Below are 16,924 nucleotides of genomic sequence, written 5' to 3'. Positions count from 1 at the left end.
TTGGCCAGGATGGTCTCGATTTCCTGACCTCGTGATCTGCCCGCCTTGGCCTCCCAAAGTGTTGGGATTACAGGCGTGAGCCACTGTGCCCGGCCAATAATCACACATTATAGGTAAGCACATCTTCTCCAAACGTTTTCTTATTTCTTGCCATCCTCTACTTTGCACACATCTTGCTCTGTCATTATGTACCTTCTTTCAAGGGTTTAATCAATAGATTTAAAAACACTCATTCTAAAACAACTTTCCATGAACCTTTTTCTACTCTGAGATTTTCCTTGCTCACCTCCAGTTTTCATTTCCTGTCTCTTGACCTGTTTTTAACTTATTACAAAGTTAATTTGAAATGTCTAACCTGTTTCAACATTCAGTTCATATCCGGGTAGTTTTAATCAAAAACATTTTGAAAATTTAATTAAATATGAGACTATGAGACAGTTTATCTCAGCCCACTATTGTCGTTCCAAAACAACTTTCCTTCTCAATAAAGATGACGTCACAATTTAGATCCCTACGAACAATTCTCACAAATGAATCTGGTGCTTTATCTTCTGAAATCTGGCCAAGAAAACAGGCCAGAAGTTTTGCACTTAAGACCAATACAACCATAAAGGAAATCTAAAATTTGAAAATTAGAAAAAAAAGCTCTCTCGTGTTTAAATTATGAAAATTAAAAGGCCCATAGTATAAAAAATAACTTGAAAAATCAAATCCTACAGGATAAAGGGAATGAGGACCAGAAGGAAAATATTTCTCCCTCCTTCTTGTTCCATACTTAAATTATACAGCTATATGATCTGTTTTCTTTGTGTTTTGCTGCTGATAATTATATATAATAATTTTTTGGTCGTCTAGTAGTTACCTTTATTAGTGTATTATATGTTCAAACATCTGTTTCATGTGTTACTAATTTTAGACAGGGTCTATTAACAATCAACTCTAAGAGAAATCAATGCACATAGCTTCCTCTTAACTCCCCTTCCTGCTCCATTGTCAATTTCGATTTGCTATATTATGTTTTATGTTCCTCACTGGTTATCTTTGGGTTTTTCATCATTGCATTTATAATATAATTTAAGCCTCTATTGCTTCATATATTCATTTTAGGCAGTATCTTTTTACTCCTGACTATGAAATACGAGGAAATCCACATCCCTAAATGTCTCCCACATCCTCTCCTGCCATGAAATTTTGTTAATAATGTTATATAAATTATTGAATTATTAATGACCCATTGGGAAGACATACAATATTTGCATTCTCTTCTGTAATCCTACTTCACATGATTGGTTAGACCTTTGATTGAACCGGACATAATACTCATTTCAGTTTCTATATTAATTTCTTGTTGAAGAGATCTCACAATCAAGGTTTTTGTTTCAAGAGACGTCATAAATGTCATGTTCAGTTACATGCTCAGAAATGTCTCTTTTTTGCATTTCTACTGAATGGCAATTTGGCTGACCATAAGAGTCTTGGCTTTCGCTGCTGTTTTCCCACAACATCATAGCTGTTAGGCTACTCAAGACCAGGCTTAGTATCCTATGGAGGACTCCAGAGGGCGCCTTACTAACCGACCCCCTCGCTCCCCAGGTGACTTGCTTTTGATCACATCGGGACTTATAGGATTCTTTATCCTCCTCACCATCTTCAGTGCCAATAGAAGGTCTGCATATGGTTTGTGGGGGAGATCTGTGCATGTTTGTGGAGATTCCGTGTTTTAAAAATTATTTCCTTTCGGCTGAGATAAACTTCTGCATAGCTGACTGCCACCCACTGCTCCCCTCCACACAGCCCCTCTATCAGCTGGCCTGGCCTGCTGCACACACTGCATACCTGAGTGACTCCTCCTTCAACCTTACCTCACCATGGGTCTCTAGGGGGGACAGAGACACCCACACCCAAAGCCTACTCTTTCAGGCCCACTTGCTGGGCGTTTCCCATCTGCCTCCCCCATTTATGGAGCTCTCCCTTTTCTTCTAGTCCCCCTGTGTTTAGGCTAAATATCATTGTGACAATTCCATATCGAGGTTGGTAGCTTTGGATGTTAGTCTGGCAAACTTTTATAGCTTGCTTCCTTGGTTTCATTAAACATGGAGTTTTTGCTTTGCATTTTTTTTGTTGTTGTTGCTGTTTCCCATTACTTTATGAGGGGAACATCATAACTCTGACATCTTTAAGCAAATTTCTCCATTATTCAATTTACAGAAGTTTTGGGTTCCATAAAGTAAGACCAGCCTTAGCCTACAGACAAATTAATTATTTACTTTCATTTGGTTTCAATTAGTTTATGGTCAAAGCGTGTTTTTAAAATGCCTCTTTTTTTCCAGGTCTTCTGGACAGTGAAGGCTTAGTCAAGGTCCACTTTTTTTTTTTTTTTTTTTTTCCTGGAAGCATTTCCTTCAGCATTTGCTTATTGGAAAGTGGGAGACCCAGGACAAGTGTCTTCAGTTCTTACTTCAGGTGATAAGAAATTACCGGGGTCCTCCTGTGTATTTTACCTTTGGGCACGGTTGGAACTCCCAGGGAGCCCCCATTTCTTCTCTCTCTTCTAGCATGAGAAATGAAATCACAAAGCAGCCTCATCCTCTGCTTCCCTCTCACTCATAGAAATATGACAGACAGTGAATGCTTCTCTGAGAGTTTCCTTTACTTATGGCCTAAGTAAGCTCAGAGGTTGACTTCAGTGGATGGAGAATGCTGAACGTATAAATAGGGTCATCAGCTGATTGCAACAAAAGCTTCATCAGTGTAAAATCTACAGTTTCATTTCCAACCTTGGTTTGTTGTTAAAATAAGTTGCTGACCGCTCAGTGTAAGGATTTGTAACTGTTTTTAAGTGATGATATAGAAATAACTTATGTTATCAGCCCTCATGAATTTAATGTAGTGAAATCTATCCTTAATACTTTGAGTGTTCCCACTAAACAACTGTTCGTAAATTAGATTTCCCCAGCAGGAAAAAACAAGTTCAATATGTGGATATCAAATATATGTTTACATATGAAATACTGCTTCAAATGAAAATTGATGGTATTATTTTAAATTACATCATTCTGCTTGGAAAAATTTGCAATAATAATGAAATATAAAATATCTGTATGTATATAATAATACAACACAACATTTAGAAAAACTGAAACTTAAAAAATAAAACTAAGCACATTTCACTGTAATATTTAAAAATAATGACTTCTACTGTGATGGACAATTTAAATAATAATTTAAATGAACTGATACTACCTTAGATGACAGACCAAAATTCAATATTGTGACACTTCTATGAAATAATTAGAATGAGTAAAAAGTTTACTTATTACTATTTAGTATTTGTTAATATTTCTTCTCAAAAATTATCACCTATGTTTTCACATGTATAATTAAACTAATTCTGGGGTGAATTTTTATATCAATATTATAAGGTACTTTTAAAAATTCAAGGTCAGGCATTGTGGCTCATGCCTGTAATCCCAGACCTTTGGGGGGCCAAGGTGGGAAAAACATGTGAAGCCAGGAGTTCGATACCAGTTTGGGCAACAGAATGAGACCTTGTCACTACTAAAAAAAAAAATTAGCCCAGCATGGTGGTGTGCACCTGTAGACCTAGCTACTTGAGAGGCTGAGGCAGAAGGATCACTTGAGCACAGGAGTTTAAGGCTGCAGTGAGCTATGGTCACGCCACTGCACTCCAGCCTGGGTGACAGAGCAAGAGCCTGTCTCAAAAAAATAAAAACATAAAAAATAAAAATTCTAGATATTATAAGATGATAAACAGTGCCAGAATTCTTATAACAAATGGCCATGGAAAATATTAAATATATAAAATATTAAAGACATATTCTAGAAAGAATATGAAATTTATCTAGCCTGCATTCCTGTACCCAATCTGAAGAAAGGAGCTTTTCTTCAATCAGATTATATAATTAAACACAACATTCCCAACCAGGATGAATCACTATATTATCACAACCTACCCCAATTAAGTGCACAAAAAGAGAATTATACAACCACTTTTGTGGCAATGAAAAATATTACTCATGTTAACTACTTGTCTCAGAAGAGTGGATAATAGATTCCACATAATTTCAGATCCTATTTGTAAACGCCAATTCTACTGGTATGAATTAGTAAAAATGTCTTTTAAGATTTAAGTGGGGACTGTTGTGGGGTGGGGGGAGGGGGGAGGGATAGCATTGGGAGATATACCTAATGCTAGATGACGAGTTAGTGGGTGCAGCGCACCAGCATGGCACATGTATACATATGTAACTAACCCGCACAATGTGCACATGTACCCTAAAACTTAAAGTATAATTAAAAAAAAAAAAAAGATTTAAGATGACTTTTTTAAGAGAAGGGGATATTATTATCATATTATTTTGGGAAATAATGAAAGCATCCATTTGAACCACTAAAAATTGTAATTGGTACCCTCCCTCAACAAATAGAGGGGCAAATCAAGAAGGTGACTGAAGAATAAAAAAGTATGCTCCATTTTTGGCAAATCTAGGAGGCAGACTCCAAATTATTTGTAAGGGGTGCTAAAAGCAGTGGCGTATGTACAGAAGGTATGCTGGGCAAAAAGGGAGGGAATATACTTACATCATTATTAATAATCTACGCAGCGGTTCTCTGGAGTAGGTATTATTTTGCCAGTTTTACATATATGGCAATGGAAGCAAAGAAATTATATAAGTTTGCCAAGGTTTCAGCAGGAATGACTGAGAAGGTTTGAACATCAACCCAGGACTCTTTCTAAGCCCACTATGCTCAGAGCCTTGTCTATAATACATTCCCAATCCCCCAATATAACAATTTCAGATTGGACTCTGCCTTCCTCTCCTTTATTTACATAATCCCAATGCAACCTATTTTTTTTCCTGCAAAACACTATCATCCCAAGAAACCTTTCCACTTATTCCCTGGTGAATCATAATGCTATTTCATTCATGATAATTTCCTATTAACCATCAGCTTGCCATCCCAACAACATACCATATCTTTGCTTACTAGTTTGTTTTTTTCTACAACTGGCTTCAAACTTTTGGATAGTTTAAGACAATTACATTAATCTTTATTTAGTATTTACCCTTCCAATATACTTAAAAAAAAACTAGAGATTTTAAAATTCTCATACAAAAGGTATTTCAAAGGCAAAATTACATCTCAAATCTTAAGAGTATTTCTCTTAAGCTTTACTGTTTGTAAAGAAGATTTCTTTTCTTTTTCATGATAGATTTCTTGTTCATAAAGTAGCTTAACCAATGCTTTTCATGAATTCAGAGAAAAAGTTATTCTTGGGCTCTTCGTCAAATTCCTAAGCCTTAAGCACGCCATATATTGTTGTATTTTAAAGAGCTAGAGAGATTAATCATGTTTTATGAGATGTGAGTAGATTTAGAGTTCAATAAAGTACAGAATTAACAGGACTGAACTACATTGGCTCAATCAGTGACAAATTAGATTTGCTACCATCCCTCCCAGTCTCCCAGTATCCACAAATCATGTGTTCATATCACAAAATATAGACTGATCCAGTGGGGAATTGGCAATGGGTAATAACAATCAGCAACATGAGGAATTGCAAAGGTTCCCCAATTCTCCAAGCGCTCACCATCATTAGCCCTGGTTGACAGTTCTATCCATGTTTCTCTGGGTAGAAGCCCAGCACCACCTGGGCTATTGGGAAAGTTACTCAGCCTTTCTGAATTTGCTAGAAAAAGGGTTAGAGGTGCAATTGCTAGAAGAAAAGCAAGTGTCTTCTTAAACTGATGCTAAAATAGATCTGAAAGGCAAGGTCACACACATCCATAATCAGGCTGTGAGCACTCACCCATCTCTCTCACCATCACACATTACAGGAGGAAGGGGACTGCCTCCTTTTACACAGTCTACGCACCCACCCATCCATCCACTCAGCCACCTATCCATCCATCCATCCACCCACCCACCCATCTACTCATTCATCCATCTGTCTATGCATCCATCCATCCATCCATCCATCCATCCATCCATCCATCCATCCATCCATCCTTTCATTTGTCTGTCTGTTCATCCATCCATCCATCCATTCATTCATTCATCCATCAATCCATCCATCTTTCCATCCATTATCCATCTACCCACTGAATGCCTGATTGGGATGAGGCCTGGAATTTCTTGTACTCATTTTTTACCAGGTTTAACTTTTATCTTTGAACAAACAAACAAAAAGCTTGAAGGAGTTTGATTACGATTTTTTTCCTGCTTTGTGTGTGCTTAGATGGGGGTGCAAGGATGGGTAAAGGAGAATTTCAGAGTTAGATTTATCCCCCCTCCCCACTATGGTGGACCACGGGAGATCTCCATACACTTGGAATTTAGCACTTGCCATCTACTGAAGGCTGCAAAAACAACAACGAAAAGCCAGGAACAGACTCCAAAGAAAGTCAACACAACTCGTCTGCAAAGGTCAATGAAATCTCACTAAAGTACAAAAAGATAAATGCTCTTTGGTTAGGAATCTGCTGTATATGATTTATTGAATGGGGCTCAGTACTATTTTAATAATTAGTATTATAAAATCAACATTTTCCTGACAGGGTCAAAGCATTAAAATTCATCCTCTCTGACTTCCTAATGATGGCGAATAATAAAGAAAACGGGTCGGTTTTGACAAGGACTACAAATGGGGATGCGAGTGGGGAGACAGATAAGAGGTCTAATTTAATATCAAAGGATTTTAAAAAGTGGAGGAGGGTCTGGTGGCTGAGAGAAGGAAGAGGAGAGAAGAAATGGAATTTGAGCAGTACTGGAGGGAGTAGGATTTGGAAAACAGAGAAAGTTGAATGATAATTAGGGGACAGTTTTGCAGTGAGATGTGATGACCCCCATATCTCACACACATACATTCACACCGAAGACCTCAAGACCTTCAACGAAGACCTACATTGATTTTGCAAGGCTTCCTGGTGTTGTGTTTGTGTGCTTTGCTTTTATTTTTTGAATGGTGCAGCCTGCTGAGGTGAGCCTTAGGCAAAAGCAGGTAGTCTAGATAGACATCAGTGATGTGTACTAAGGGACTTGAGAGTGAAAAACAAAACAGGCACTAACAGAAGCCAATTCAAAGCCCATTTGGGGCAACTGCTCTTCCAAACAACTTTAGTCACACAGTACCTTTTCCAACTCCAAATTAAATTAAGGGAATGCATACATTAATAAAACACCAAATAACAGCTTCATAATTTCTCTGGCAACATATGACGCTGCTTAGAAAAGAAAATGATGACTTCAGGACATAAATACGGAAGGGAAAACCTACTTTCAGGTTTTGTTCATGAACTTAGTAATATGAGGCTGCTGTTGAGGTCACGTTGCTGTAGTGATTTTCTCCAAAGCAATGGCAAATGTGGAGACCAATAAATAAGTGTCATCAGTGCTCACAACCTCAAGCTCATGATAAATCGTGTGCAGGTAAAAAAACGCTGATATGAGAAAAGAGGTCAGCGACAGTTTCACATATTAAAAAAATACATTAACTATCACCTAATGAATATAGACAAATGGAATATGCTCCTAGTAATCTCCTGATCAATCTTGACCTGTTCTCAGGAAGAGGGGTGAGTGGTTTTTCATCAGCTCTCTTCTCTTCATTTCTCTTCCCCTCTAGACATCCCTCTTAGCAATTTCAACTCTTACATCCCTAGAGGTGACTCCTAAGTACATTTATAGGCCTGACCTCTTTCTTGAGCTCCAGACCCAGATTTCTAACTGACCTGCTGGGCCCAGCCAGATGGATGGCCTGCTGACGCCTCCCAATCAGCAGGGCCAAAATAGAATTCATTCACCCGGGCTCTGCTGCATTTCCCCTCTTTGTGAATTAGAAAATCAAAGCACAGAGGCTAATCCACCAGTCCAAGGTCACTCAGTAACCAGTAATGGACAGGGTCAGAATTTGAACTCTGAGCTCCTACTTCCAAATCCCATCCCCACCTCATTCATCTTTCTCCTTTTCACTGCCACCATCCTGGTGTCAATTGACTGTCTCTCCAGTGGAGTGCCACAGTGACCTCAGCTGGTCTCTTCTCCCCAAGTCACTTGTCTTTCTTTTCCTTCCTTTCCCGTTTATGGGTCCTCACTCATGGGTTTTGAACTCTGATCACATCATTCCACTTCTAAGTAGTAAGGCATCATCACAGTTATACTTATGGCCTCGGAAACCAGGCTTCCTCATTTGAATCCCAGCTCTACCTCTTACTGGCTATGTGATGTTGGGCAAGTTAATCTCTTTGTATACTTGGTTTCCCAATCTGTGAAATGGGAATGGTTATATGACACATCACCTCATCATGAGGAATAAATGAATTGATATGTATAAAATGGACACATGGCTAGTGAGACATCAAGATCCGCTAAATGAATTATGAATTAATTTTCTCAGTTTGGTCTTTACAGCCCTCTATAAAGTGACCCTTAACTCCTTTAACCACATTATGTCATACACCTGGCATTCCTACCAGGTTGATCTGACACTGCTCCACAAACATTTGCTTTCTACTTTCCTGCCTCTGTTATTTTTCCAAATAGTTCCTTAGCTTGGGATGGCCTTCCCAGTGTGAGCTTGTCATTCATAACCAAGCTCCAATGTCCTCTTCTCAGCTAGAATAGACCACACCCACCTGTGACCCCATCAAGGGCACCGGTTCCAGGTCATGCTCTCTGTATTTGAATTTCCTGCTCTTTCACTGATAGTTGTTACCCTGGGAAAGTCACTTAACCTCTTCATGCCTCAATTTCTTAAGGAGGATTAAAACAGCACCTTTTCTTATAGGGTCTTGATTGCCAAACTATGTACACTATGTGTACAGAGCTTTGAACATCACCTGGCTCAGAGAAATATTCAATAAGTACTAGCAATTGCTTATAGAAATATACCGATTTGCTTTCAGATATGCCTTCCTCTTTTAGATTATGGAACCCTAGAGACAACTGTTATTTTATTCCTTTTACAGTGTCTTGTATTGTAGCTAGCTCCAAGTAAGCATCACCAAAAACTAAATGTTTGTTGAACGAATAAACATCAGTCAACCCATCTGCTTTAGTAGTTAGAGCATAGCAAATATATGGCTCAGGTTCACAAATCTGATCTCTTCTACTGAATATCAATTCTAAAAGATATAGGAGATTTGCCAAAATTCAGAGGCAGAAATCAGTATTTTGGCAATAAATTACTTTCTTTCCATTTAGCCTTTTTCCCCTACAGAATTAAGCAGAAAGCAATTCTATAAGAGCTTCTAGTTCTGATTAACTATGGTGATCCTGGGCTTTTTGAATTTTAATTTCAAGAGCCATTAAAATATCTGAAAAGGGACTTTTTTTTAAAGTTCCTTGAATCACAGGTTGTTCATACATTTTGTTGGGAGACATAAAATAATATAGAAATTTGTGGAAGAGTCATAACAATAGTCAACCAGCAAAAATCAAATGTAATAGAATATTAAGAGCTCAAGGTTTAGAGTCAGAGTTCAAATCTTGGATCTGTCACTTACCAGCTGTGTGACCTCATGCCACTGAACTGCTCTGTGCCTCAGTTTCCTTAACTGTAAGTGGGGACACTAATGCCTGTCTCATAAAACAGCAGAGTGCCTGAAAAATAACAAACACTCAGTAAATGGTGTATGTTAATAACAATAACAACGGCAACAATAACAATAGTTTGGGAAAACAAATTTCATCTTTCCTTTAGTGTCAGTAATCAAGATGCAAAAGTGCCCATGAATTAGAAAGCAATCACAATTTGAGTTCTAATAGAATCAGTAACTTACCCATGAAGAAAAAAAAAATGGTTCAAGATAGGACAATATTTCATTAAGCTTTCTTCCTATGCATCATTGCTTTCTGATTAATTTTTTTGATATATTTCCTAAAATGACACTATGCTGAAATATTATTGCATGCCTTGAAGGTAAAGGGGAATGCTTTGGGAGAAAAGTTTTTATGAAGAATGGTCCTAGCTCCAGAATTAAAGGCTAAAACAACTTGAAACATCATGGCCTCAAACTCAGTCATTTTAGAGATTTTAAAAACTGACTTGAAAACAAAAAGAAAACAAAAACTCACTAAACTAAACTAAGCTGAGAACTGGAGGCCTGAAGTTTATAAATAAAGTGAAGTTTGTAATTTTCCTGAAATTTAGAGTGAGTCAAGAGACTCCCAGTCCTCACTCCAGGATGCTATCAGTAGAATGTGCTGAATAGTTCAACTGACATGACTGGGATGCCATTTACCTTGAGTGCAGTCAAGGGGAGGCAAAGAACTGAAAAGTCACGTCATTGAAACAGATCATTTAGGTAGACCATTAGTTGCACAGATGAACATTTGTAAAACGTGGAGCAACTAACAAAGGTAAGGAAAGTTTGGAGCGCATTGAAAATCAATGTTGATGTCAAAATCAAAACCCTAACAAATAAAATAACCTAAAATGAAGGTCCACAGACTACATAAAAATAAATTTTTTTATCTTTAAAATGTGAGCATTCTGAAGAGAGAAATTGTGCAGACCTTGCCTTAATAAGGTAGGGGACAGTGGCCGACCTCACACAGAGACAACTTGTTACATGTACTTCTCAGCTAAGATCTCAAGGTTTTCAGAGATCCTTCAGAACTGTGATGGTTCTCTTTGATAACCCTAGTTGGCCTACTAAAGGACAAACTGCCTACTTTGACCTCTTTCCCAACTAACTAATCAGTTTCCCCCAAAATATGAACCAACATTCACTCTTCCTAGGCTGGTTTTTCTCTCTCTCTTCTCTCATACAAAGCCAGTTTTTCTCTTCTTTATTCTTCGACAATACTCCATAGACCATTTTACACATAACTAAATGTGCATGCAAATGATTAAACATGTCTGAAAAATGCTGAGTATTGAAATGTTGTTTTCACTTCCACTGGAAAAACTGACATTTATGCAGTGGTTATTAACTTTTATGATACCATCAACACTGTATTGGTGTAACATGGTTGTAACGAGCCTAAGGAATACTTGGCAATCTGAGAACCCAGTCCTTGAGTGCCACTAATGGGAAGCCTGTTGCAGATAGCACAGAAGTACTGTGAAACTGCAGTCTATCAGGAGGAACAATTCTCAGGAGAGGTTCGAATCAACTCTTAGAATGAGTAGAGGGAAAATCCCATTTACCATTGAGTGGCTTGATTGCTACCCAAATTTGTTTATTAAGAAATACTATTGGCCAGGTGCAGTGGCTTACGCCTGTAATCCCAGCCCTTTGGGAGGCCGAGGTGGGTGGATCATGAGGTCAGGAGATCGAGACCAGCCTGGCCAATATGGTGAAACCCTGTCTCTACTAAAAATGTAAAAATTAGCCAGGCATGGTGGCATGTGCCTGTAGTCCCAGCTACTTGGGAGGCTGAGGCAGGAGAATCTCTTGAACTCAGGAGGCGGAGGTTGCAGTGAGCCGCAATTGCACCACTGCACTACAGCCTGGGCAATAGAGGGAGATTCCGTCTCAAAAAAAAAAAAATTCATTAAACTTTTTCCAATGATGCTGTGGTATATAAGCAAGAATTTGGTCAGACTATGCCTGATCTCTTACTTTATACTTTGCCAGGAATGCTGAAAGAATGAAATATGCCTGAAATTAATGAACTGGCAAATTGTGTACCTGAACATGGACAGTGGTTTGACATAGGTTAGCCAGGACTAATGAGAGTGTAATCAGTGGGGTTAAAGATGTAAAAAGCAAAGAATACACAATGATGTAAAACATCAAGGCATAAAGGCAAGAACAAAGAAACAAACAAAAACAAATTTCATGTATTCAAACTATGGTTCATACACAGAAGCCTGGTATCTATAAATGGTCATATGCATCCTGTCCTAATATGAGAAAAATGCCTTGGAACATTCAAAAAACATGATTTGGGGTTCAATAAATTAAATTTGTCTACATTTTAACCATGTTGAATTAAAAAAATCCTTAGAAGTGAGCCTCTCTAAAATAAGACTAAACTAAAATGTTCTGCTCCCAGATGGATGTTCAGCCTGGATTGTAGCCCTTAATTGTTTACTGACAATCTCCCCACCCTCAAGCTCCTTCCCTCCTGCTGTCCTTCTCTTAAAATGCTTTAACCCAAACTCAAAAACTTTTTGACATTTTAGGACCTTTCTACATGCTCTGTTCTCAGGCCAAAATTTCCTTTCCTCTACGCACTAACTGGTGAATTCCCACTTACCCTTCAAAATCCAACATGGAACATAGGCAAGGTGGGCTCTGGAATGAAGTGGACTGAGATAGAAATCCTGGCTCTACCCATGTGGACATTTGCCCTGGTGCAAGTTGCTTCACCTCTGGAAACCTCTGTTTCCTTATTTATAAAAAGGCAATAATGATGCTACTTGATGGTTGTTGTAAAACTTAAATACTGCACCAACTGTTTGGCCAAAGCTCCTCCAGGTAGTATGTATTTGACAGCTGTGTCTTCCCTTCTAATGGCTTAACTTGGGCAACATTAGGCAACGATCCCTAAATTTCTAAAATATTTTATATCCACTTAAGTACCTATCAATTTGTACTTTTTAAATCATGTCTGTATCTGTACCCCCAAATAGTGTGTAAATTCTTTCAGACAAGAGACTGTTTCATCCATATTTGTATTTGCATTACACCGAACACACTGATTGACACATAGGTGCTCAGTCAATGCCTATAATGGCTGCTCCATCAGTGTTTACTGAATAATGGATGGTTGAATGATTATTTTCAGTTTATAAATCATAGTGGGGAAATGCAGATGATGTTATAAGTCTCCTTTCAAGCTGCTTTCATCTGCCTTTTCCACAGGACTATATACTGTCTAGGACACAGATCTACATCTAGGCACACTTCTGCACATGGGCACTGCTGTGGCCTGAGTGTGTCCCTCCAAAACTCCTGTTGAAACCTAATCCCCCTTGTGTGATATTAAGATGTGGGGCCTTTGGAAAGTGATTAAGTCATGAGGGTCCACCCTCATAAATGGGATTAGTACCCTAATAAAAGAGGTTGAAGGAAGCTCCCCTTCATACTCCACCATGTGAAGACACAGTGTTCCCCCCATTCCACCATGTGAGAGTGCAATAGGAAGGCACTATCTTTGAAGCAGAGGGACCCCTCACCAGACACCCAGTCTGTTCGCACTTTAATCTTGGATTTCCCAGTCTTCAGAACTGTAAGCAATACATTTCTATTGTTTATAAGTTAAGGTAATTTGTTATAGCAGCTTAAATGGACTGAGACAAGTATACATGCCCCTTTTTCTTTGTTACTAAGTCAAATCAAACTAAATGCCGAATGAAATAATATTATTTTATGAAGCTAGAATGTAACATCAAAAACTAACAGTAAAACAATCTAACCATATAAAAAACTATTTTCACCAACTGCCTTTTTTTGAATGGTCAATCTTCCTCAAGGTTCATTCTGCAAAGCCACAGTTGACCTCACAACCCATCCTAAGTGGAGAGTATAAATCACTGTCACAAAGCACCTCTGCAGTCATTAAGCTCAAAGGCATATTTGGTTATTAGAACACCTAATAAGGCAAATAACAGCCCCTGACCATTCCCTTATCTTACTTGATCTAGATAGTTCATAAAAGTATACTTCATTACCTCAATCCTATATTCCAAATAAATTTCATAAACCAGACACTTAAAATATTACACAGTATAGTCCTGGAATATGTGTGCATTCTTTATAAATCCTAATCATAGTTTTCCTAATCAGGTACATATGATTTCTCTCTGGATCCTCAATTAACGTTCCATATAGCCCAATATTCCTGAACAATGACAGTAATGATTTTTTTTACTTAATTTTTGCAATTAAAAAATATTGAGCTAATGAATAAACAGAAAAGTCTCTTAATGAACACTTGCCTACGAAAAGATCATCTTTAATTTTGGCATCAATCATGAGGCCAGGAGTGTATACTGCATGGATTTAATGATAATTTGGGGTTGTGTTTGAATTGCTATAATTGCTTCCTTGTTGGTCAAAGTGTCTACAGATTTTCATTCCTTTATTCTATACATCCTGACCTCTCAAAACAACTTTTTCTACATCGCCCACTTGCTTCCTCCTAACACACACAGAAGTACACCATTTTGCAGTGTTCAGTCCCACTCAAGCCCTGCCAGCATACTCCCCTAATATTATCATATTCAAACCTGCTACTCTGCCAGATCACTTTTCTTGGTTCACTCCATTGCTCTTCTTCATCAAAAGCTTTGAGCCGCCACACACACTGCTTGCCTTTTCGAATCCCCTTTTCCTATCCTTGCAGCTAAACAGAAAAGCTTCGCTTTGAAGTTGGACGTTTTTCCTGAACCAGCGGTGTGACCTTTCAGGCTCAGCATGGGATTAGTTTGTTTGGCTACATCAAAAACATAGTTAGTTTTTAAAAGTCCATAATAGATGTTATGGAGAAAGATCCGTTGGCCTTTCTCCCAAGATAAGCCTGCCAGTGTGAGATGTTATGGTTCCCTGTACAGTGTCTGTGAGCTTAATGATGTGGCTCCATACATGAATCAGCAGTGTACCAGGTACTACTCTAGGCCTCTATTTAAGAAAAGATGTGTCTCCCACTCTACTCAGAAAATGCATCTTCTTCTTGGAAGGGGTTGTCTAGGACAGTAAAGGCAACATTCAGTTCTCTGAATCCCATACATCATTATAACTTGAGGAGTGACCCAAAGAGAAATAAGCCTTCAAGCCCAGGGCTACCAAGATGAGATTTGGCAAGGCCATTGCTAATGCTGACACTTAGGTCTCCACAAGTAGCTATGCCAACTGCCAGATACAAAGAACTTACAGAGCTCCAACAATTGTCCAGTTGAAATTGGACAGAGATACATATTCTGCATCCTACTGGCTACCTCAGAGGGAGCTAAAGCAAGATCTAAAGAAAGCAAGTCCTTATGGTATCTCTTTGAACTTAGAGAAAACCACTTCAAATGGCCCTCATTTGGTCTCTGCCACGTTTTCTGCCTTTTGACCAAAAAAAAAAAAATCTTGGAAATTAGAAAAGTTATTTTCTAAAAGTGAATCACACACAGGGAAATAAAAGTTTTGCATTTAGAACTTCAACCAGGCAAAGACTCAGTCACCAAGAATGGGCATTAAAGCAACTCCATTGATTCCTTTGAAAAGGTGCAGTCAATGCTTCTGTGCAAATTAGAGTCATAAGTAAGGTGATTGAGGCGAAATAAATGATATTGTCAAAGCTGGCTGCAAAGGAAGCTAATTACTCTAAGCGGAGAGCAGTTCCTCCTTGCAAGAGGACCATACCTTTGCTTGGGGAAAGGCATAAATGAAATTTGTGACTATGCAAAACCAGGCTTCAGGGCTAATGCAATAGAGAGGCTGAGAAAAAGAGAAGACAAAATGTGCCCTGCAGGAGCAGGTAACTAGTATACTCAGTCTCCTGGTGGAAACAGAGGTTTAAGTGCCCTGGAATTTGTAAAAGAGAGTTGATAGTGAAAGCATCTCAGTGGGGAGAGAAATGGCCCTGGAAAATGGGAGTAGGCTACACGCAGAGTCCAAGGGGAAGGAGGCTTATAATACATTCCTTGTGTTGGGTAGGAGGCAATGTGTTATTTTCAAAGAAACGATTATATAAAACTAAGAAAGATTTTTTAAAATGTCAAGTTAAGAAGGATGTGCATCTTAGGCCAGGCACAGTGGCTCACGCCTGTAATCCCAGCACTGTGGGAGGCCGAGGCAGGAGGATGGCTTGAGTACAGGAGTTCGAGACCAGTCTGGGCAACATAGCAAGACCTCGTCTCAACAAAAAAGTTTAAAAATTAGCTGGGTATGGTGGTGCATGCCTGTAGTCCCAGCTAATCCGGTGGCTGAGGTGCAAGGATCACTTGAGCCTGGGCGGTCGAGGCTGCTGTGATTGCACCACTGCACTCTAGCCTAGGTGACAAAGTGAGACCTTGCTTTAAAAAAAAAAAAGAAAGAAAGAAAGAAAAAAAGAAGGATGCATATCCTAATACAGAGCTCTGAATGAAATGCAGTGCTTTCCCCAGGAAAATGTGAAACCAACAACTCCTTGAGTTAGGTACCAATGAAGTAGGCATGGAACTCTGACTTTCAAAAAGTTAGTTAACTTCAATTGTATCTCTGTACAATAGGATAATAATCCGCATAGTGTTATTGAGAGGATGCAACGAGATAACGTATATCAAGAGCTCAGAACAATACCTGGCATTTATTAAAAGATGCATTTTCACAGGAAAGTAATAGTAATTGTCTGAGATGTACTAGAGCTGTCTTTATGTCTTTTTCTCCTTGCAGCCTGTGAGCTCCTTGGGGCAGGTCCTATGTGTCACCCATTCTCACAGTACAGTGGGCACATAACAGGTGCACAATAAAGATTTGTCAAATTTAACGGAAAGAATTAGAACTCAAAGTTAATAACCACAAGGGCCAAAACACCTCTTCTAGCTACCTGCCTATACATAAGTTGGCTTTTTTTTTTTCACCAATGAAGAGGGTTCTGCAAATACCACACCTATTTATGCAGAGGAACAGAGAGAGGCTTAGTAACTTAGAAGATGCAGAAACTTGCCTTATCTCCCAAGAATGTGCACCTTTACATAAAGTATACACTTAGAATAAGTTTGCATAATGTAAGTTTTGTCATTGCACTTGACTTGGCAGTGCCCATATTAGGGAACACTGCACCACCATTGAGGCAGGTTATTGAGGTAGAGATGATTTCCAGCACCAGATATATGGCCTGGCCCTGACACGAATCCGAGAAAGAAAGAAAAGGAAGGCTGGGGGCAATTCCATTTGCATGCAAATTAAATAACTAGGTTGACTCTCATTACCTCATACATTTAAACAATTTTAATGCAAAACCGGTTCCTTCCCTGAAA

The 16,924-nt window shown here is 38.7% G+C and overlaps 1 protein-coding gene across 6 annotated transcripts in view; it reads right to left on the bottom strand.

Moving 5' to 3' along the window:
• The window catches only part of FRMPD4 (FERM and PDZ domain containing 4), a 602,496-nt gene that overhangs the window by 388,462 nt on the left and 197,110 nt on the right, over positions 1-16,924 (bottom strand). For 2 of the 6 annotated variants that reach the window (XM_055376895.2, XM_055376893.2), the window contains exon 2: positions 9,528-9,624. The exons of the other annotated variants lie outside the window; for them this stretch is intronic. In XM_055376895.2, the coding sequence (XP_055232870.1) occupies positions 9,528-9,544 (17 nt within the window). In that variant the 5' untranslated portion in view covers positions 9,545-9,624. The remainder of the gene's footprint in view (positions 1-9,527; positions 9,625-16,924) is intronic. 6 annotated transcript variants of the gene reach the window in all.

This window comes from Gorilla gorilla, chromosome X (assembly GCF_029281585.2).
Source record: "Gorilla gorilla gorilla isolate KB3781 chromosome X, NHGRI_mGorGor1-v2.1_pri, whole genome shotgun sequence".
Classification (NCBI taxonomy): Eukaryota; Metazoa; Chordata; class Mammalia; order Primates; family Hominidae; genus Gorilla; species Gorilla gorilla.
Note: the sequence above shows the minus strand (reverse complement) of the source record. Positions and strands in the feature narration are given on the sequence as shown.